The sequence below is a fragment of the Hemiscyllium ocellatum genome, chromosome 48 (assembly GCF_020745735.1).
Source record: "Hemiscyllium ocellatum isolate sHemOce1 chromosome 48, sHemOce1.pat.X.cur, whole genome shotgun sequence".
Taxonomy (NCBI): domain Eukaryota; kingdom Metazoa; phylum Chordata; class Chondrichthyes; order Orectolobiformes; family Hemiscylliidae; genus Hemiscyllium; species Hemiscyllium ocellatum.
The window spans coordinates 8,015,893-8,039,611 of record NC_083448.1 but is presented as its reverse complement, the minus strand read 5'-3'; the positions used below and the strand labels follow the sequence as shown (position 1 = coordinate 8,039,611).

The following is a 23,719-nucleotide window of genomic DNA, read 5'->3' as shown; positions in this document are numbered from 1 at the left end:
CTCTGGTGAGTGTGAGTGTGTACTGCCCCTCTCTGGTGAGTCTGTGTGAGTGTGTGCTGCCCCTCTCTGGTGAGTGAGTGTGAGTGTGTGGTGAGTGTGATTGTGTACTGCCCCCTCTCCAGTGAGTGTGAGTGTGTACTGCCCCTCTCTGGTGAATGTGTGCTGCCCCTGTCAGGTGAGTGTGAGTGTGTGCTGCCCCTCTCTGGTGAGTGTGAGTGTGTACTGCCCCTCTCTGGTTAGTGTGTGTAAGTGTGTGCTGCCCCTCTCAGGTGAGTGTGAGTGTGTGGTGAGTGTGTGTGTGTACTGCCCCCTCTCTGGTGAGTGTGTACTGCCACTCTCTGGTGAATGTGTGTGAGTGTGTGCTGCCCCTGTCTGGTGAGTGTGAGTGTATACTGCCCCTCTCTGGTGAGTGTGTGCTGCCCCTCTCTGGTGAGTGTGTGCTGCCCCTCTCTGGTGAGTGAGTGTGAGTGTGTGGTGAGTGTGAGTGTGTACTGCTCCCTCTCTGGTGAGTGTGAGTGTGTACTGCCCCTCTCTGGTGAGTGCGTACTGCCCACTCTCTGGTGTATGTGGTGAGTGAGTGTGTACTGCCCCTCTCTGATGAGTGTGTACTGCCCCCTCTCTGGTGTGTGTGTGTGTGAGTGAGTGTGTACTGCCCCCTGTCTGGTGTGAGGTGAGTGTGTGGTGAGTGTGTACTGCCCTCTCTGGTGTGAGGTGAGTGTGTACTACCCCCTGTCTGGTGTGAGTGTGTGTGTGTGAGTGTGTACTGCCCCCTCTCTGGTGTGAGTGAGTGTGTGTGTGTGTGTGAGTGAGTGTGTACTGCCCCATGTCTGGTGTGAGTGAGTGTGTGGTGAGTGTGTACTGCCCCCTCTCTGGTGTGAGTGAGTGTGAGGTGAGTGTGTACTGCCCCTCTCTGGTGTGAGTGTGAGGTGAGTGTGTACTGCCCCCTCTCTGGTGTGAGTGTGTGTGTGAATGAGTGTGTACTGCCCCCTGCCTGGTGTGAGGTGAGTGTGAGTGTGTACTGCCCCCTGACTGGTGTGAGTGTGTGGTGAGTGTGTACTGCCCCCTGCCTGGTGTGTGGTGAGTGTGTACTGCCCCCTGTCTGGTGTGAGGTGAGTGTGAGTGTGTACTGCCCCCTGCCTGGTGTGTGGTGAGTGTGAGTGTGTACTGCCCCCTGCCTGGTGTGAGGTGAGTGTGTGAGTGAGTGTGTACTGCCCCCTGTCTGGTGTGAGTGTGAGTGTGTACTGCCCCCTGCCTGGTGTGAGGTGAGTGTGTACTGCCCCCTGCCTGGTGTGTGGTGAGTGTGAGTGTGAACAGACCCTGCCTGGTGTGAGGTGAGTGTGTGAGTGAGTGAGTACTGCCCTCTGCCTGGTGTGAGTGTGAGTGTGTACTGCCCCCTGCCTGGTGTGAGGTGAGTGTGTACTGCCCCCTGCCTGGTGTGTGGTGAGTGTGAGTGTGTACTGCCCCCTGTCTGGTGTGAGGTGAGTGTGAGGTGAGTGTGTACTGCCCCCTGCCTGGTGTGAGGTGAGTGTGAGTGTGTGGTGAGTGTGTACTGCCCCCTGCCTGGTGTGAGGTGAGTGTGAGTGAGTGTGTACTGCCCCCTGCCTGGTGTGAGTGTGAGGTGAGTGAGTGAGTGTGTACTGCCCCCTGCCTGGTGTGAGGTGAGTGTGTACTGCCCTCTGCCTGGTGTGAGGTGAGTGTGAGTGAGTGTGTACTGCCCCCTGCCTGGTGTGAGTGTGAGGTGAGTGTGTCCCTGCCTGGTGTGAGTGTGAGTGTGAGTGTGTACTGCCCCTGCCTGGTGTGAGTGTGAGGTGAGTGTGTCCCTGCCTGGTGTGAGTGTGAGGTGAGTGTGTACTGCCCCTGCCTGGTGTGAGTGTGAGGTGAGTGTGTCCCTGCCTGGTGTGAGTGTGAGGTGAGTGTGTACTGCCCCTGCCTGGTGTGAGTGTGAGGTGAGTGTGTCCCTGCCTGGTGTGAGTGTGAGGTGAGTGTGAGTGTGTACTGCCCCTGCCTGGTGTGAGTGTGAGGTGAGTGTGTCCCTGCCTGGTGTGAGTGTGAGGTGAGTGTGTACTGCCCCTGCCTGGTGTGAGTGTGAGTGAGTGTGAGGTGAGTGTGAACCTGCCTGTCCCTCCTCCTGGCTGCTCTCTAAGATGGCGGCGGTGACGGCGGCGGCGCAGCTGCTGCTGCTCTCGCGCTCTCCGCTCCTTCCCCCGGCTCGCGGTGAGTGTCCGCCCCCCCCCCCCCCCCCCCGCGCGGCGGCCCCCTCCCCCCCCCCCCTCACCCTCACCCTCGGGGGGGGGGAGAGAACCACACACACACACACACACAGAGACACGGGAGGCTGCGGCCCACACCGAGCCCGGCCTGTGCTCAGGTGCTGCTGCTGCTGCTGCCGGGACAGGGACCGGGCCCCGGGCCTGGGGCCGCGGCGGCGGGGCGGGGGACCGGGGACCGGGGACGGAGGGTGTCCAGGCCGGGCGGTGAGGATGGTGGGGGGAGGGAGGCCGAGGCCTGATCCGACCGCCCCGGCCTAGGCCACAAGGCCTCGGGCTGGGAGTTTGTGGCGTAGCGGGGAAATGTGGAGGGGGTGGGGGTGGTGCTGGCAGGGGAGCGTCGTGCCAGAGGCCGTGGGATTACCCCCCCCCCCCCCCCCCCCCCCGTTACCCCACACACTCTCACCCAGACACACCCACAGAGACACACAGACCCCCCCCCACACACACACAGCCATCCCCACCCCCTCACACACAGACCCCCACCCTCCTCCCACAGACCCCCCCCCCACACACACACCCCCACACACAGACCCCTGCCCCCCCATCCCCACCCCTCTCACACAGACCCCTGCCCCCTCGACACACAACCCCCCCCACACACAGACCCCTGCCCCCCCATCCCCACCCCTCTCACACAGACCCCTGCCCCCTCGACACACAACCCCCCCCACACACAGACCCCTGCCCCCCCATCCCCACCCCTCTCACACAGACCCCTGCCCCCTCGACACACAACCCCCCCCACACACAGACCCCTGCCCCCCCATCCCCACCCCTCTCACACAGACCCCTGCCCCCTCGACACACAACCCCCCCCACACACAGACCCCTGCCCCCCCATCCCCACCCCTCTCACACAGACCCCTGCCCCCTCCACACACAACCCCCCCCCACACACACAGACCCCTGCTCCCCCCATCCCCACCCCTCACACAGACCCCTGGCCCCCCCCACACACAACCCCCCTCACACACAGACCCCCGCCCCCCCCCACACACAGACCCCCCACACACACGCAGAGCCCTCCCCACCCCCCCACGCACAGACCCTGGCCCCCCCCCCACTCCCACACACACAGCCCACCCCCCCTTCACCCCCCAGGGCGGTCAGTCCTTAGTGCTATAAACAAAAGTAGCAATTGCTGTGTGTGTGCTCCTGGCAATCCTCGGGCCAGAGAAGGTGCAACAACATAGTACAGTAGTAGAAAGCACACTGAGATCTCGAACAACTCTACAACATCCCCACACAGGCTCTCTCTCTCTCTATCCTCCCCTCCTCGGTGTGTGCGTGCCTTTCCAACTCTACCCCACCCCCAAGACTGCATTCCCCCTTGTGTCATTTTTTTTGTTGCTGTTTGTTTATTTGTGGAGAATTGTTGGGATGGGCTATTGTCCTTATTTTGTTTTTACTTTCGCTTTTAAACGTGTCATGATTGTTCTTGCTTTTTCCCAGATGCAGCAGCCTGCTGAGTGTTTGTCTTGGATTGCATTTGAAGTGAAAACAGCCTTGTTGGGCAAGTGAATGGAGACTTTGTGACGGTCTTAGAACTTTACAGAATGTTGGAATTTTAAAGATTGAACAGTGATTTTGATTTACTATTTATGAAAGGCTCCTTTTTTAAAATATCTATATTAAAAAAGAGTCAGTGCACCAGTGTTATTCTTCCATCTCATTTCCTTTCTAGGGTCGTTTAAAGTCTTGGTGAGAAAAGGTGAGGGAGATTGGCTTTGAATCGGAAAACGTCAATGCTATGGTGAACTGCTTTTTTATTCCAAGAAAGCTTTTCTTGTCATGTGTGGAACTGGTTCAGCACCGAGATAAGGGATAACACTCTGTGGATACTGGGAGTCATCAGCCATGGTAAAACTTGCAAATCCGTTGTATACCGAGTGGATTTTGGAGGCAATCCAAAAAGTTAAGAAACAGAAACAGAGACCCTCTGAAGAAAGGATTTGCAATGCTGTATGTTCATCCCATGGATTAGACAGAAAAACTGTCCTGGAACAACTGGAGCTGAGCGTGAAAGATGGGACAATCTTAAAGGTTACAAATAAGGGACTAAACTCTTACAAGGATCCAGACAATCCAGGGCGAATTGTACTTCCCAAACCTCGGAATCAGTCAAAGTCGGATGCTAAACACACGGTGGACTGGAATAAGCTTCTCAAAAGGGCAATCGAGGGGTTAGCGGAGCCCAATGGGTCATCGTTGAAGAACATTGAACGATATTTGAGGGGTCAGAAGGATGTCATAGCAATTTTCGGGGCTGCTGCCTCCTCGGCCCTCCACCAGCAGCTGAGGCTTTCTTTGAAACGTGCCATAAGCCATGGCAGGATCGTCAAGGATGGGCCCCTGTATCGGTTGTCACGTGGCAAACCAGGTGGTGAAAGCAAACAAGGGCATGAGTCAATTGCCTGCCTCCCACCTGTCAGCCTCCTAACTCATGAAAAGGACAAGGTAGGTGTTCTTTGGCTATGGTCTGAAACTTGTCCTTTAAGTTGATGTTTCACGCCAATCGGTCCAGCTCCCTAGGAGAAGTAGAAATAAATTACTTGCCCACAATAATTCCAGGAATGAAGACTGTAATCCCTGCTCTAATTTTCAGTTTGTTCCATGAACTTAGAGTACATATAGTGATGTTAGTTAGCCCTTAATCAAGAGGGAACACTGGGAAGAGAGGAAGTATGTTCAGGTACTGACCAGTGCCAAAATAATTCACTTTAATTGAGAGAAAAATTCAAATCTGACAGCCATGATGGTAACATTGAACAATTAATTTTGCTCCTTGAATTGTCTGTGATCGTAAAATACTTATCACTCCTTTAACAGAAGTACTTCTATTCCAAAAAGAGACATTGGTGCCAAACTCTGGGGAATTGCAGAGAACTTGAGCAGTTTCTGACAAGTCTTTTGATGTAAATATACTCAAGTTTGATTTTCCAAGGCTCTTGTCAGTCTTAGTGTTTATTTTGTCCTTGAACATATTTCTATAAGATGTTCTGGTTGAATTTCAGAGCTTGCTCACTGTGGGTTTCTGATGGTGGGTAATTAATAGGTGAAAATGCAGTGCCTAAATCAGTTCCAACATGGGTCAAGCTTACTGCAATGTTTGGAGATTTCTTGTTATTTCTTTGCTTTACACAGCATGGGATCTGGTATGGGAGAAAGTTGTCATGGCTCACAAAATTTGGACTGCCAGCGTCACTTGTCCTTCTCATGATTAACGTTGTGAAAGGCAATCTGATGGGTTGCACACGATGCTGATTTGGATGTGTAAATCCTCCTGAATTGCTCATTCAGACCTGTGGAAAGCTTCAGGACTCTCCCTTTCTGGATTGTCTTGGGTGCCAGCATGGACTTGGACTCATGACAATGTCAGTGGAATGTGTGCTCCAAGCCCATGCTTCAGTGATGCTGCCTTGTCTTGATTGATTTATGTGTTTTTGCACAGAATGAGTCAGTGTTGGTCTGAGATGAACACTTGTTGTTTGTTTGATGAATTGGAGGTCATGGCTGTAAATTAGGGCGTGAGATTTTATTTCCTAACCTGGTGAGAAACAATCCTATTGTTTTAAGGAAAGAGGATAATGTAAACACAGTGTTGTAAAAGTGCTGAATTAGTTATTAGAAATGTTTACGCTGTCCTAAAATATTACGTAAATAAAACTATTCCTTTGTTTGTAACTTGTGTGTTCTTCATGTCTTTAAGCCATTCCATGTAGTTTTAGAGCCAAGGAATTAGTTCTGAAATGGATTCATGGCCATATACAAGCAGATGTTGCAGCAACATTGTGTTCAGCAGGTTCCACAAACTACGTTGAGATAACTGACCCTTTATTCTGTCTTTGATTCTGTTCATTGTGAATAACTCTTGGTTAGGACTTGCTTTTCAAAGACTGTTTCATAATCTTTGATATCCACTGGAAGATGCAAACTGGGCATTGGTTTAAACGTCTTAGCAAAAAGGCTGCAGTTTGACCTCTGGGACCTGTCCTCAATAACGTGCAGAAGTGGATTGCATACATTTTGTGGAGTCAGTGCTGGTTCCCTGAACCTTCTGTTTCTGAGGTGAGAAAGCAATTTGTGAGCTCGCTGGCAGGAACGCAGTGCCAAGTTTTGTGAATTATGCACATTAATGCAGCTGAGAGACCATGACGCTACACATTCGACAGCAAATAGCAACCTAATATTTTTGAGTATGTTTTATGAAATCTGCGTTGTGACTTCCCTTCAAATGCACTTGGAATTTTGTTTTGCCCATTGTCTTTGATTCGAGTTTAGATTAAAGGGAATAGAATGTTTCCCAAATTTCAAACAAGTTGCAACCTTATATACCAGGAAGCTGATTTGTGTGTTGATCAGCCAGTCACAGATACACAACATTCTGGTGAAAATGTTAATTGAGACATCTATGTGTATTTATGCCGTACAGAATGGTGATGTAGAGTTGGTGGTAAGTATCTCACTTTGTTACTGTACCTGAGAACAATTCTTCGATCTAATGCTGAAACTGAGGGAGGAGAATATCTTCTATAAGAACCTGAAGTTGCCTAGTTAGCTTTTTTGGGAGAAGGTGAGGACTGCAGATGCTGGAGATTAGAGTCAAAAAGTGTGTCAAGCAGCTTCCAAAGGAGCAGCAGGGTTGACCTTTGGGACATAAGCCCTTCATCAGGAATGTGACTGAAATGTGCTTGGTGCTTATCTTGGTGCTCTTGGTCAAAAGAAATGTCAAAGTTGGCAGGCAAGTTTGCACTTAGAATTCAGGAGTCAAATGATAGTTGATCATTTGTTTTCCATCTTTCCTGCTTTTCCTTTCCCAGGCGGGGTTGGATCAGGTGGGAATTTTTGTGAAATTCCTCACTGACAGAGCAATTTCCTGCCACATAATTATTGCAGTCGGCTTGAATCTGAAAGTGGAACCGAGAAACTGTTGAAACCTCTCAATTGAAGAAAGCTCTGTTATAACCTGTGCTATGTTTGTGTTGATAACTGAGTATTGAATCCAGCCACCAAACAGATTGTTCGTACCTAATTTGTGGGTTGTCACTTGGCAACATGATATTATCTCTCCTACTTGATGCAGTTGCACAGCAGTGAATGTTAAGGAAAATCAGTGATCTTCTGACATGAGGCTTGTGTGGCAAATGTCAGTAAATTGTTGGAGTAAGGGGAAATTAAGCGAGTTGACTCGTGTTCCAGTTTGGAGATAACGTGAAAAAAATTGCTCAAATTGTATGACAGATCTGAACTTTTAAAATGTTGAGTATTTAGGACCATATTACTGAAGTTCACGAAAATAACAAATGGAAGGAACGCGAGAGAACTGTTGAGAAGAGCTTTTATAGACGTGGAAACACTATTCAGGTCTTGGACTTGACAGAGTGAAATACTGATGAGAAATGGGAACGTTGAAGTAGACGTGGAAAGCAAGATTTAGTATTCGCAATGAAAATTGGCGTGGAGTTTTTGAGAAGTTGTGTGAAGTGTATCAGTGGAGGGAAGATCAAGATTGCAGCGATCAAAGTTACGAGCACATTTGATTACATCTTTGAGAGATGACGCAAAAATTGTATCTTTGAGGGACTCCAATAAGCAAGATTTTTCATGACCCAAGTCTCTGATTTTCAGCTTTGTTAGATTGTGAGCCACTGTCTTGATCCAGCTGCAAGGAGACTTCCCCTTGTATCTTTTGAGGATCAGCATATTGAAGGAATTTCTGAATGTAAATTGGACCATTCAGAAAGTAAGAAAGGTGAATGGAAGAGGTATTCGTACGAAAGAGGGAACAGTTTGGGAGAGAAAAAAATAACACCGAGGGAAGCAGGAACAAAAGAGGGTTGGAGTTGAAGGCATTGACAGCAGCACATGGAAAGCAATTTGAGAAGAATTTGGTGAGCGGAGACACCCCTTTATGATGTTTTGATGTACCAGACTGTTTGTTGGAGCTGATTACAATAATGATTCACCACTGTGTTCCAGGGGTCATAGCATTGAGCTAAAAAGATCAGCTTCCTCTTCAGTAGAGTGAGTGATTGCACTATTAGGTTGAAAGAGGAATGCCACAGATTCTCTTCAGTCAGGAGAGATTGATAGGGGTCTCTGAGTTAATGCAGAAACAGCAGGAATTGCAGCATTTGATGCTTCTGTTCAAGTTGAGTGAATAAAGTTTTTCTGAGTGTAAGTGACAGAAGTTGTATTGAAGTATCATATACTGTGTAAATGACTGGACTTGATGAGCACTGTTCCAAATGGGAATTGAAACTTGAAGGTCAAGTTAAAACAAGCTTGTGAGGATGCTCTCCCACACAGGTTATTATGAGCGAATGCATGCAGAATGTGACTGAGAAAGCAGGTAATTGAGTAATGGCTATTCTGCATTATGCTCCTGGTTTCTTCTGTGATTGAGAGGACATGACCAGTCCGATACGGTTTCCAACTCGGAGCATAAATGAGACTTTTGAGTTGGTTGAACGCTGTTGGAGCTATTAGTTGGAACCTCAGTAGATGTACTGAAGGACTTTATTAGAAGCTGTACACAATGTAGCTAGCTTCAAAGATACGTTTCTTTTCCTCCAGAGCAGTTGAAAATATCGCAGACAGATGCTCCAGTTAGCGATGAGACAGCATCAATATCTCTGTTGGTGGGGTAAATCATCTCTCCAGAAAAACTCTGCATGTGGGCTATCTGGTCACTTGCACTTGTAAAGGTATTTGATGCCTTCATCATGCTGCTCTCTCCTTTTTTTTGTTTAAAAGGCTAGATGCAAACCAGCATTTTTTTTTCAATAGCCAGGGGAGGCGATGGCTAGTGATGTTATCATGAGAATGATTAATCCAGACACCCAGGTAATGTCCTGAGGACCCAAATGCCTTGGCCACTACCATGTTGCCTTGGCATAAAGATGCTGCAGCTAATTTTGATGGGTGCTGTGTGTCTGGTTCTGTTCATTGGATGGAGAATTGATGCCAAGCCATCGAATTGTACAGCATGAAAACAAACCCCTCAGGCCAACTCTTCCAGGCAACTTGATATCCTAAATTGGTTGAGTCCCATTTAGTAGCATTTGGCCCATATCCTCCTTGATGCTTCTTGTTCATATACCCATCCAGATGCCTTTTAAATGCTGTACCAGCCTCCACCACTTCCTCTGGCAGCTCCTTTTATACACTAACCACTCTCTGCGTGAAAAAGTTGCCCCTTGGGTCCCTTTTAAATCTTTCCCCTCTCACCTTCAACCCATGCCCTTCAGTTTCATACTCCTGTTCCCTGGGGAAAAAGACCTTGCCTATTTATCCAGGCCATGCCACTCATGATTTTATAAACCCCTATAAGGTCACCCCTCAGTTTCCGACGCTCCAGGGAAAACAGCCCCAGCCTGTTCAGCATCTCCCTATCGCTCAAACTCTTCAACTCTGGCAACATCCTTGTCAATCTTTTCTGAACCATTTCAAGTTTCAAAACATCTTTCTGTCATCGGAAGGTAAGAATTGGATGTGGTATTCCAAAAATGGCCAAACCAATGTCTTGTATAACAGCAACGTGACTTCCCTACTCTCACACTGACTAATAAAGGAAAGCATACCAAATGCCTTTGTCATTACCCTGTTTCCTTGCAACTCCACTTTAAAGGAACTTTGAACCTGTACTCCAAGGTCACATTAAGTGACCGAGTCTTGCCCAATTTGCCTTTCCAAAACATAGCTTCTCAGATTTATCTGAATTAAACTTGTCAGCCCATCTGATCAAGGTCCCCTTGTACTTGGAGATAACCTTATTCACTGTCCAGTAAACCACAGATTGTCATGTCATCTGCATACTTAGTAACCATGCTTCCTATGTCTATATCCAAATCATTTATATAATGACAAAAGGCAGTGGACCTAACACCAATTCCTGTGGCACGTGACTGGTCACAAGTCTCCAGTCTGAAAAGCAAACCTCCCACCACCACCCTCTGTCCTTTACCTTCAAGCCAATTATGTGTCCAAATGTCTAGTTCTTCCTGGACTCCATGTAATCTAACCTTGCTAACCAGTTTATATGTGAAAACTAGTCTGTATGACTTAAGGAAGGGTTCAACAATGTCCGTCACTCTGCCTTTATCAATCATCTTTGGCACTTCTACAAAAGACTGTTTCAATTTAGGGGATCATGATTTCCCATGGACAAAATCTATCCCATATCAGTCCTTGCCTTTCCAAATACATGTAAATCCTGTTGCTCAGAATCCCCTCCAACAACTTGTTCACCCAGAAAATAGTTCTCTGACTTTGTCTTACCACCTTTCTTAAGTAATGGCACCACATGAGCAAACCTTTAGTCTTTGCGCACCTTACCTGTGGCTGTTGATTGATTATCGTGTCATGGGGCTAATGCCTTTTAATTGTTTCCATGTTGAAGGAAGGTTATCTTCAATACTGATTCTGTAATTTAAGAGCATGGGTGGAAAAGCTCAAACATCAAGTTGAAAAGGAAGAAAAACATTGACAAGATTCGAACCTGAACGATAAAAACAGTGTGCATAATGTTGACTATCATTTAATAGATAATATGTGATAACTATGACAATCAGCACTATATTGTGCATTATCACAGATGTATGGGTGGGGCATTTGTAATCATTAAACAGGGCATGAGCTGCTTCTCTCTGAGATGGAGAGGTTGCGAGCTATTGTGTTTTACCCCAGTGATTACCTCTGGCCAGTTCTAACCAAATATTGAGTGCAAATTGAGTTTTCACTTGCAAGGTAGGTATGACTGACAACATGATAAAGGCAAGCAAAGGAAATTATCTGTTAAAATTTGATCAATTATGCAAAATAATTATTTGAAAAACTGAATCCTACTGCGCTGTGACACTTGAAGATGAAAATTCTGATTGATGGCCACACACTGATTTGCATTCAGTGCTTAACAAAAAATTTCTCCGGTATATCCGGTTCAATTGTCAATTCTTCAAAGAACGTCTAGTGTTTTTTTAAATCTGGGAGAAACCAAAATTTGAACTGTAAGTCAGCAGGGCTGTGCCGACAAAAGCTCCGGGATAGAGGTTTGCTTGCTCCCTGATTTCCTCCCATGATCAACTCACTGGACGTTCACAGAATAGATTCTTAGTTATAGGTACTAAATGAATATACCTCTGAACCTCCCGGAAGCTATTAGTATGCCTTGGTGGCTTCAGAATCCAAGCTGGATACTATTCCAAGTGCCTGTTACACATTGTGGAGTGTTAGAGAGGGAGCTGGCCAGTTTTAAACTTGTCTTAAAATTGTGATTCTGGTTCAGAAGTATTGTGGTCAAGTTTGAGGGTCATTGATATTTTGATTTTAGTGTTGTGTTGTGATTCTTGTGTTGCAAATAAAGAGTTGGGGAGCTGACTGATTTGATTTGGTTGTCTGTATTCGTGTCAAAACAGAGTAGATATGTGTGTTTTCTGAGGAACAGTCACTTCACCGAAAATGTTAACTCTGATTTCTCAGCGTAGATGCTGTCAGGCCTGCTGAACTTGGCCAGCAATTTCTGTTTTTGTCTCTTCTGTCTTTTTCGTAATAATGCTTCACTATGTAATCAGCAGCATCATGCTGGGTGGAGGTAAGATTGAAGTTGGGCTGAAGATGCACAGACAAGTGATAAGGACTGTGTAGATTAGTCTTGGGATAGCACCAAAAATCCTGTTGAATATTAAAAGGGACAACCAGTTTTCTTCCCACTCTCAAAGCTGGTGCCTTGACTTTGCTGTCTTTGTTTTGGAGTTGCTCCACTGGAACTCCACATGTGCTGTTGATGTCATTGCATGATGGATGGGGTGAGTTTGCTGTCCATATTAAAAAAGTATCATTAGGATGACTCAGACCTGTAAAAACAGCAGTGATGAAGCCGGTTGACTGACAGACATTTCTTTCCCTTTCTTCTTGGACAGGATTCCATGTTTGCCAAAAAAATGATGGAACATTATACACCGGTCATGTATTATTGATTGTAAGGTGTAAATGCTTGTGAATTGCTGATGAAACTTCTTACCTAGTCCAGCTAATCTGCTTGAAAGAGATTTCTGCAGGATTCAAAATTAGCCTCTGTGGATTTGGTATCAGGAAGTTCTGTTGACCAGTCTTTTCACTCAATCAGTAATTGGAGCAGATAGATTTTGTTCTTAAGTAAAAACAACAATCTGTGAACGTTGGAAATCCGAAACACACACACACACACACACACACACACACACACACACACACACACACTCTGCTGGAAAAAGTCAAGTTTGGCAACACCTCCAGAGTTAATATTTCAGGTCCACTGCCCCTTTGTCAGACTCGAAGATACTCGCTAGACTATTTATCATGATGTGAGCTAGGGGAGGCAGGGTAAGTGGTGATGAAAATTGAGAACATGGAGAGAGAAAATGGGAACAAAAAATTAAAATGCAAGATGAACACCAACAGGTCTGGCAACATCTGTTTAGAGAAAGCAGAGTCAACATTTTAGGTCTTGTGACCCTTCAGAACTGGACACAAAATGTTAACTCTGTTTTCTCTCCACCGATTCTGCTAGACCTGCTAAATTTCTCTAGAAACTTCTGTTTTGGTCAGACTTCCAACATCTGCAGTTGTTTATTTTTTGTTCAGATATAAAACAAACTTTTTTTTTCCTCCCTTGAGTCAATTTTCTCTCCCTTTGTCGAGTCACTTCCCCCTTAGAGTGTCCCAAGAATGGCAGATTTATGTCAGTTTTGCAATTCCGAATTTTGACTCCAGCCATTTTCTCTCATCACTGACATACCGACCCACTTCATGCCCATTGCCTATCAGAATGGTCCGAGGGCTCTTTACTTCTTCCTGAAGAAGCCATCCCCATCCACCTTTCATGCTCTTCTGCCTGGCTAAGTGTACCTTCACTTTGAACAAATTCTCCTTTCACTCCTCTCACCTTTTGTCAGATCAACGGTTTGTCTCCCCAGATAGCCGTCTGTCTGTCTCTCGCTCTCTCTCTCGCTCTCTCTCTCTCTCTCTCTCACATATATCAATGACATAATAAATGGTGCTTGTTTCTTCCATGTGGAATTGAAAAAAGTTTATCATTGTTACTTTCCATCCTGGTGTCATGTTCACCTGGTCCATTTCTGGTTCCTCTCCAAGTCCTTGACATCCCTGTTTTCATTTTCTGGAGATAAGTTATCCATCACGATGTATAATGCGCCCATTGACTCTCATATTTAGCTTGGCTGTAAGGACTCCGGGACTGCTTCCTGTAAAGACTCCATCCCATTGCCCCAGCTCCTCCTCCTCTGTTGAATTTGTTATGACGATGCTACCTTCAGTATGGAGACTTCAGAAATGTTCATCTTTTTTTCCTTAACTAAAGGTTCCCCACCACTGTGATTAATAGGGCCCTCAGCTGTGTATAACCCATTTTTTGCACCACTGCCTAGATCTCTTCCATCCCTCCCAGAAAAATGATGGGGTACTCCTGGTCATTTGGTTTGCTGCCCCACACCCTTGTTGCTTTTCTTTCCTTTCCCCCTCTCTCCCTTACCTCAGCTATTTTGTTTTGTAATGAAAGTTCACTGGAATCAAAACATGAACTCTGCTTCTTGCCTGATCCAGACTTCTCCAGCACCTGGTGTTTTTGTTGAACATTTGAAATGTGTTAATTGTACAGATTTACAAGCTCCCCAGACTTTAGGTCTGTTCTCAATGGTCCACTGAAACCCACCAAAATTACAATCTAAAGTTTCTCTGAGGTTGTGACAAATAGAGTACACAAACAGAGAAGGATAATGAGTAAATGTGGTAAAGACACTGATGGGTGAATACAGGTTGCCAGGGAGTGGCAGGATGTGACTAAGTTTCCTATCTCTGTGAACGAGATGGCAATGAGATGCTTTCCCCACCTAAAACCATGGCATTTAGAAGATAGCCATTCTGGCATTGATGGAGACTCGACCCAGATTTGAGTTATTTTGAATGTGCTTGTACTTGAGTAGAAGGAATCCAAAGAGGACTTGGTGCTGAACAGCCATTGTACACTTGACAATTTGAGGACATTTCTAAAGGGCTTCACAGCTAACAAAGTAGATCTGAAATTCTCCTGCACTCAATGAAATGGGACATTCAGTTTGTGCACAGAAGGCCCCATTAAGAGCCATGTGACAGTGATCAGATTACTGGTATCACCACTGCACTTCAGATAGTTTTGTTTGTTTGGAAGGTGTGAAAAGCAGGATGTGAATGCAATTTTGTATTGCTTGAGCATATATCGATGAGGACAATTAGAAAGAGAGACCCTCTTCTCAGTGAAATGGTGCATGCGATTTCTTGCATGTACCTGAAAAGGTATACGAGACCTCAATTCATTGTGCCCTTCCCAAGGTAACATTTCTCAGTAGTGCAGCACTCCTTCATTAGTACTTTAGTGAATTTCAAACTACTGAGGAATTTGAAAGAGAGTTAATAAATGTGTGAATGATACTAAGGTCAGTAGAGTTGTGGACAATGCGGAAGGATATTGTAGGTTACAGAGGGACATAGATAAGATGCAGATCTGGGCTGACAGGTGGCAAACAGAGTTCAATGCGGAAAAGTGTGAGGTGAACAACTTTGCAAGGAGCAACGGGAATCAAGAGTACTGGGCTCATGGTAAGATTTTGGTTGTGCAGATGAGCAGAGAGAAATCTGTGTCTATGTACATAAATCCCTGAAAGTTGCCACCCAGATTGACAGAGTTGTTAAGAAGGCTTAAGATGTGCTAACTTTTGTTGGGAGAGGGGTTGAATTTCTGAACCATGTGGTCATGCTGCACCTGTACAAAACACTGGTGCAGCCACACTTGGAGTATCACGGACAGTTGTGGTCACCACGTTACAGGAAGGATGTGGAAGCTTTGGAAAGGGTTCAGAGGAGATTTACGAGAATGTTACCTGGTATCGTGGAAAGAAATATGAGGGACCTGAGGCTGTTTTCGTTAGAGAGAAAAAGGTTGAGAGGTTTCTTAATTGAGACATAGAAGATAATCAGAGGGTTAGAACCTTTTTCCTCAGATGGTGATGGCTAGCACGAGGGGGCATAGCTTTAAATTGAGGGGTGATAAATATAGGACAGATATCAGAGGTAGCTCCTTTACTCAGAGAGTAGGAGGAGTGTGGAACGCACTGCCTGCAACAGGAGTAGACTCGCCAAGTTTAAGGGCATTTAAATGGTCATTGGATAGGCATATGGATGGGAATGGAATAATGTAGGTTAGATAGGCTTCAGATTGGTTTTACAGGTCGGTGCAACATTGAGGGCCGAAGGGCCTGTACTGTGCTGCGATGTTCTATGTTCTAAGTTGTTTGGGAAAAATGGAAGATATTTTTGAGACTGCTCTCCACGACATCCAGTTTGAGCAGCTTGCTTAGATTGTCCTTTCTCTGATTCATGTATATTTATGGAAAAAAAAATTGAGACTTGCAAGACCTGGTTGTTTGAAGTCCTGAGCTTGTTTTAATTGTGAATGGGCCCAGAACTTGTGACTGACATTGGGAATGTTCTGACCAATGCCAATCAAGGGGAAAACTACACATTCAGTTGCCGGATGCCCTGTCTTCTGACTGCTCACTGGAACCTTCATTGCCATAAGCTTGGTAGGCCTTGGGGAAGTGAGGCCACTCCCCTGTGTTGATGATGGAGCAAGGAAAATCTTAAAGACAGAAGCAGCCAGCATAGGGATTTCAACTGCAGAGGAAGTTATTTGAAATTTACGTTGCATTTTTCAGCTGGTTTGTAATCCTTCGTGGCTTCTTTTCAGTGTGTACTTGGCTAATAGTAAATGGAGTAATTTTTTTTCTTCCAAACATTTTGCATGTCGACATTAGAATAAGGTTCAAAATCACACAACGTTAGGTTATAGTCCAACAGTTTTATTTGAAAGTGCTAGCTTTCAGAGCATTACTTCTTCATCAGGTGGTGAAGAGGCAGCACGTCAAAAGTTAGTGCTTCCAAATAAACCTGTTGGACTATAACCTGGTGTTGTGTGATTTTTAACTGTGTCCTACAATCTTCTACTCCACAACCAACTGATGAAGGAGCAGTGCTCTGAAAGCTATTGCTTCAAATAAACCTGTTGGACTATAGCCTGGTGTTGTATAATTTTTAACTTTGTACACCCTAGTTCAACACTGTCACCTCCAAATCATAAACGTTAAAATGAGTATTTGTTATAGGTTTAATTTAGTTTTCTAATTTAACCATCAATATTGTTTAGTGTTTCCTGGTGAATGAGTGGGCAAGGGGGTGGAGGTTGAGGTAAATGAAAAGAAAGTACGGTAATGGTTGAATCAGTTTATGAAAGAAAAATCATGTTTGAGAAATCTACTGGATGTAACTTGTAGAGTTAATAAGGGGGAGCCTGTGAGTGTCGTTTACTTGGACTTTCAGAAGGCTTTTGATAAGGTCCCATACTACAGATTTGCATGTCAGTGTAAAGCATGTCGGACTGGGGGCAGTGGATTGACGGATAGAAATCTCCTTGGCACCAAGTAGGGATAAGTGCTTCTTTTTCTAAGTGGCAGACTATTGAGGTACTGAATCCTGCTCTTGATACTACATTTAGTTCCTGATCTATATATATTATTATCTCCAAGTTTGCAAATGGCACAAAGTTGGATGAGAGGTGAATTGTGAGAGAATGCAGAGATCCTTCCCTCTCCTCTTCTCTCAACTTGAGGTTTGGACAAGTTGAGTGAGTGGGCGAATGCAGGGTTGATGAAGTATAATGTGGATAAATGTGAGGTTGTCCACTTTGAAAGGAAAAACAAGCAAACTGCTACCTGAATGGGAAGGGATTGGGGAAGAGAGAGATGTAGCAAGACTTTGGTGTCTGTACATCAGTTGCTATGAATAAGCACGCAGATGCAGCAGGTGGTGAAGAAGATAAATGTGATATTTACCTTCAGGAGATTCAAGGAGAAGAATAGCAGTGTATAATTGCAGCAGGACAGGATTGAGTTTTGGTTGTCTTAACTGAGAAAGGATGATCTTGCTGTGGAGAGGCTGCATTGAAGGTTTGCTGATTTGTGTGGTGGTAGAACTGACATATGAAGAGAAACTGAATTGGTTGTGTCTGCATTCATTGAAATTGAGAAGAACGATGGCGGGGCAGGGAAAGGGGTGTGTGGTTATGGATCTCAAACAAACACATAAATTTAAACAAGGCTGCACAGACTATATGCAGCAAAGATGGCTGGGAGCCCCAACCCAGAGCTCTGTCTTCCAAGGAGAGGCAAGTTCGGACCGAGATGAAGAGAGATTCCTTCAGTCAGAGATTGATGAGCCTGTAGAAATGTCTGCAACAGAAAGTGTTCGAGGACAAAACATTGTTTTCAAGAAAGAGTTAAATTTAGTTTTTCAGGTGAAAAGAATCAAAGGGTATGGGGAAAAAATGAGAACATGGTACAGAGGTGGCTCATCAGCTCTGATTCTGTTGAATGCTGGAGCAAGTTTGAATGGCTGAATGGCCTGTTGATCCTGTTTTCCCGGTTACTGTGTTGGCGTTATGGTAGAGTAGCAGGTGGGGTCTGGCACATCTGCAGGTTGGACCAGGTGCACGAGGTTAGGTTGTGAATTGGGTCATGTTTGATTGAACAGTTGGATCCACAAGGTGGGAGGTCTGTGCTGAAGTTGTATCAGGAAGAGCTGAGGTGGTTGGTCAAGTTGTCTGGGGTAGGGGTGTGGAGCAAGTGACATTGAAGGACAGTCATTGAGTGTGGGGCTGTCAAGATGTCAGGATGTCCGTGTGATCTCAGCATGCAGTTGGAAGTTATACTGCTGGACTGACAGTCTTGGCATTGGACACTTTGGCCTGCTCTACCACAGAAGTTGTTCATGCAAGATGTTACGTTTGTTTTGGTACATCGGAAGAATTTCCTTTGCTGGTTTTTGTTCCACATCACTGCATTTATTTCTCTTTTAAGTCTTTATCCGGTTGGCTTTTGAAGGAGACTATTGAGTCTGCATCTGTCGTTGTAGCAGGCTGCTGACTGTGAATCTAAAACTTTTGTTGTGCTAGATCATTGGTTCTTGTCACCTCTTAAAACTTGTCCGAATCTCTCAAAGCTGTGTCCTCTGCCAATCGGCAATTCAGCAACTGGAATACTTTCCCTTTATTTTCTCCATCTGAACTCCACCTGACTTTAAACACCTCTATCAGATCTCCTCTTGACCTTCTCTGCTCTACCCACCTTCTTGAATTGTTTCACATATTCCACAATCTCTTCTCCAAAGAATTTGTACAGTTTCTCTTTTATCGTCTCCAAAGCCTTCACTTACTTCCTAAAGTATGATGCCCAGAATTAAACACGAATTATTTTGAGGGTACGACTGTCAAATTTGTGTTTTAGTTCAGTCGTCTTTGAGGAGGTAACAGAGGAGACAAAGGCAATGCAGTGCAATGTGATTTGTCTGAATGTTCACACTGTTGTTAAATGAGGTGTCCACATTACACTAACGATTAAGGAGTTGGGTCAGAATGGATTGTTTGTTATCTTCAAGATGAGAAACAGAGACTGGGAGGAAAGGGTAGTCACTCAGAGTGGACGAAGGTGGAAATGGTGTTCGACCAGAATGAGTGCTCAGACCACTGTTGGCTTTGCAGGACCGATTTGCACCCTGGTATGGGAAAGAATTTGGAAATTTGTGGAGGTAATCAATACTGTGTGGAGGACTGCAGAAAGATATGAATGAATTTGTAGAATAGAGAAATTCTTGGCAAATGACTTTTAGTCCAGATAAATGTGAGGTTGGTAAGAACAGTGGGAGGGTTTATCTTATTTGGAAGATGCAGCTCTAGGTGGGAAGGTAATGTTGTCTTAAACTTCCCCATTCAAGTGAAAAATGATTTAGGATGTGCACAAATACCAAGAAAATGTGCAAATGAATGCCACTAATTGGAACAAAGAACTGTTTGCCTTTGTTTAGACATGCTGGATGATCACACCTGATATTGGGCATGTCAGTGCTCTGAGTGAAATTTGGTTTAACAGGTCAGCAGGTTTTTAAAAAAAAATTTGGTAAATCACTGAACATGGTTGTAAAAGCTCCCAATGTACTTGAAACAAAAGAACACAAAAGCTGATTGCATTACTGAACTATGTTACACGATATAAGAATTTGGAATGGTCTTTGGACAAACATCAAGCAGAAAGATAAAACCGTTATAACCCTCAGCAACCTTACTGGCAGTGAAAGTACAAGCCTGTCTCCAAGCCAAAGCTCCTTCTCTGGCTGGCTGAGCTGGAATTGGTTTCATTTCAGCAAATCTATGCATTTACTGTACTATTGTCTTGAGTTAATCAACACGGAATGATCTGAATGAAGATGGCAATGGACAAGCTGGGCTGTGTGTCGGCTTTTGAGTTTGGCGCTCATGCGCTTCCATCTGCTTGCTTTCTTTTGTTTTTACTTTGCTCTTTTTCTCTTTTTATTGTTGATTTTTCATTTGTTTGGAGTTTTTTTTGGTGGGTGAACTGGTGACTATGGCGTGGCAGCAAGAGCGTACCATGCATGGAATGGCAGCAGCCTTCTGGCAGTTTGAGGTGGTGGCAGTGAACGCGAACTTCGCCTGAAGGCAGTGGCAGCAAGGATGTGCTCCCGGCGTTGGGGGCTGGCATCATTGACAAAGCTCATCAAGTGATCATAGTTGGCAGTGGACTTAGCAAGATGGCGGTGCTGGCAAGGTGGCATCTCAGAGGAGGGCGGCTGGAGCAAGACTCTTGTCAAGGCTGTGGCCTGGCTTGGCAGTGGTGCCAGGGACTCCTGGTTGCAGTCGGAGCAGAGCGGGGACTTTTGGCCTTGACGGAGTAGCAGCAGTGTGGTTTGCCCAGAGCAGAGATTCCTGACCCCATCAAGGTGGCTGTGGAGCCCGGGGTTCCTGGTTGTGGTTGTGGCACACCTGGAGCAGGGGCTCCTGGTTATTGGCAAGTGGTAGCAGAGTCAGGAACTCCTGGTTGTGGGGCGAGTCTGGGTTCACCACAGGGCCCAGCAGTGAAGAGATGGCGCCTGCCACTGATGGTCCAGTGTGGGTAATGGTGGTACAGGTGTTGTTGGTGAGCTGACTCGGGACTTGTGGCTGAGGTGGCAGAAAACGAATCTCTTTCAACAATATCTGTTAATTATTTTTATAGTTAAACTATTTAAAATGGCACTGGTTTGTGGTGACATTTGAAGCATTTTGCTGAATATTACTGCGTTATTCACCGTAAAATGTAGATGGCAATAAATCATCCGATCCTATTCAATTAAAGCCATTTCCTCAGAAGCAGCTAATGTTGCTCACTTGCACTTTAACATTTATTTCTTCAACTTGTGTCCCCAAGATCCTTATAGGAGATCTTTTCTCTTTGACAGCTCTGCAGTCTTCTCCTTTTGGTGATTAATCCAAAGCAGTTTGGGAATTCTCCCTCAGCTACGAGTGCTAATCACAACACCTCAGCGGCAATGTGACACAATCACTTTACTGTCCATCTGGTCCCCTTCTCTGGCTTGGAAAGCTCAAGTTGAAGTCAGCAGTTAGCTCGCCAGGGAGGGGCTTGCTAATCATTTAGCTACAGTCCCGTGATTTATTGGAAGTACTGTCTTTAGCCCACCAGTCAAAAATGGTTTTCTGACCCCTTTTCAAAATAACCCTTCAGAGCTGTTAGATAAAATCCATTTTTCCACACCTTTGGACTGAAGTTTCTAAACAATAATGAGATAACATGAATGACTTAGCACGCAAAGTGATAAAAGAAGATTCTGTCTTGCTCTTCATAGACCCACTGACCAACCAAATCTGATTGTACCCAACTGAAACACATCCAAATGTAGGGGCTCTCTTGTAGTCCAGTGGTAGTGTCCCCAGCCTCTGGACTGGGTGGGGTGGGTTCAGATCTCACATGCTTCAGAGATGTCATAACATCGCTGAACAGATTAACTAGAAAAACTGGGTGACGAAAGAAAGTTCAAATTTATGAATGAGCTCATCAGTTTAAAAAATTGTGCAGCATCGTGATGGTCTGGGTTCTTTCAGAAACTCAGTCTGATCAAAAGGAAGCTTATATTCGCACAATATTTTTCGCCATCTCGGAATATCTCAAGTTGCTTTACAGTAATCATTTTGTCATTTATATCAATTATTTGGATCTGAATATAGGAAGTATGGTTAGTAAGTTTGCACATGACACCAAAACAGGGAGTGCAGTGAACACCAAGAAGATTATCTCAGAATACAATGGGATCTTGATCAGATGGGCCAATGGGATGCGGAGTGGCAGACGGAGTTCATTTCGGACAAGCGCAAAGTGTTACGTTTTGTGAAGACAAACCTGGGCAGGATCTATACACTTAATGCTATGGTCCGGAGGAATGTTACTGAACAGAGATCTCGAGGTCCAGGCATGTAGTTCTTTGAAAGCAGAGTTGTAGGTAGACAGGGTTGTGATGAAGGTGTTTAGCACACTTGCCTTCATTAAGCCAAGGAGTTGGGATATCATGTTGTGGCTGTATAGGACGTTGGTGAGGCCACTTTCAGAATGCTGCTTAGAATTCTGGTCACCCCTCTGTAGGAAGGATGTTGTTAAAATTGCCATAGTGCAGAAAAGACTTTGAAGAAGGTTGCCAGGATTGGAGGGTTTGAGCTCTAGGGAGAGACAGAATAGACTGGGGATGTTATCCCTGGAGTGCCACTGGCTGAGGGGTGACCATACAGAGGTTTGTAATATTACAAGAGGTATGGATAGGGTGAATAGCCAAGGTCTTTACCCTGGTTTGGGGTTGGGGGATGGGGAGAGGAAGGGAGTCCAAAACTAGAGGGCAGAGGTTTAAGGTGAGAGGGGAAACATAAAAAAGGACCGAAGGGGTAACTTTTCACGCAAAAGGTGGTGCATGAATGGAAAGAGCCGCCAGAGGAAGTGGTGGAGGTGTGTGCAATAAAAGCATTTGGAAGGCATCTGGATGGATATATGAATAGGAAGGTTTAGAAGAATATGGGCCAAGTACTGGCAAACGGTTTTTGGTCAGATTGGGATGTCTGGTTGGCGCACATGGATTGGACCCAAGATCCTCTAAATGAAGCCATCCCACTTGTATCGATCTTATCATGACCTTCAAAGCAGCCTGTTCAACAAAAAAACATGCTCAATGAAAATTATTTTCTGAAACAAAACCTTGCATTTAGGGTGGGTATGTTCTCAACCTGTAATTTGTACATTGAAAACCTACTTTATCAGTCTGCTTTGACCTCATCAGCTCCAAGTTCCACTTGATAACACTGATTCGGTTGCTTGCTGCTTTCTGTCTGAGACTTGCTGACCTTCCTGTTTGCAGCTTCCCTCCTACTTGCTACTTTGTACGTGAGCCCTTCTACTCAGTGCCTCGCTTGAGCATAGCTGTTTCCTGTTGCACTTCTGCTGGAATATCGAAAGTCAAATTACATCAAATAAATAATTGTCTGAAATTGTGCTCAGGAAGCTTTCTGTCTTTCAGAAACTCCTGTGATTTGCAATGCATTATCCAACTTCTTCAGTTCACAGATGGTGGCTCCTTTTCTTTAGCATCTCCAGACTGGGTTCTCTTTCTTGCTGCCATTGGGCAAATGATCAAGTCTGTGGTGCTTAATAGATGCATTTCCAAATGAGAGGGAACTTGGTGAAGTTGAGGATCAAAGGGATGTGTGACTATGAGGATAATAGTCACCGAACATTGCCTTAGAGTTTAGCAGGGCTATTTAAAAAGGAACAAACCTTGCACTTGGCTTGATTTCTGAAGTGGTAAAGGTGAATGTTTGGAACATTATTCTAAATCCAAGTTGAGCCTGTGTTTCACCATTCAGTTTTGTCTCCATCTGATAACTATAACAATGATATAGAGACACTGGAGTGTGTAGAAAGAAAACTTAGAAGGATTATTATCAGAAAGCTGAGAGGTTATGTATCTGGAAAGATTCACAGGCTGGTTTTCTCTTGCGAAAAGGACATGGTAACAGAATCTCAAAGAATTGTTTAAAATTATTGGAGGTTTATATCAGGAGAACATTTTGTGGAAGAACCGAACTAAAGGCAATCTAAGGTATGTGATTTTATCTATTTTTAATGACTTGAAGTGTTTGAGTTTTGAACTCATAACATGTGGGTTTGGACTTGTGCGACAGGGAGTTTAATGATTTACCAGTCTGTATTTCTGGAACCATGGTATTTTAACCAATATGAGAGAGAGAGAGAGAGAGTTCCTGAAATGCTAACAGCAATTTGTATTCATTTGAGAAACTTTTATGAGTGAATCCAGGAAATATTGAAAAGAATTGGCTTGCTTTCAGAAGAATCATGATTTTAGTTTTGCTTGAGGAAGCATCCATCGCTTGGGTAGCTTTTAGTTTCAATTCACAGAACGCTGAGAAAGAACTCAGTTTTCATGGAACAAAGTGAGTTTGGAAAGGTTTGAATCAC

The 23,719-nt window shown here is 44.9% G+C and overlaps 1 protein-coding gene across 6 annotated transcripts in view; it reads left to right on the top strand.

Annotated features, from left to right (window-relative positions):
* LOC132837036 (histone acetyltransferase KAT6A-like) overlaps positions 1–23,719 on the top strand; it is a 292,136-nt gene that overhangs the window by 103,974 nt on the left and 164,443 nt on the right. For 3 of the 6 annotated variants that reach the window (XM_060856695.1, XM_060856694.1, XM_060856690.1), the window contains exons 1-3: positions 2,132–2,214; positions 3,723–3,851; positions 3,955–4,727. In XM_060856695.1, the coding sequence (XP_060712678.1) occupies positions 4,128–4,727 (600 nt within the window). In that variant the 5' untranslated portion in view covers positions 2,132–2,214; positions 3,723–3,851; positions 3,955–4,127. Of the gene's footprint in view, positions 1–2,131; positions 2,215–2,350; positions 2,369–3,722; positions 3,852–3,954; positions 4,728–23,719 lie in introns of those variants that run through there. The other 3 variants (XM_060856692.1, XM_060856691.1, XM_060856693.1) reach the window with 3 other exon arrangements.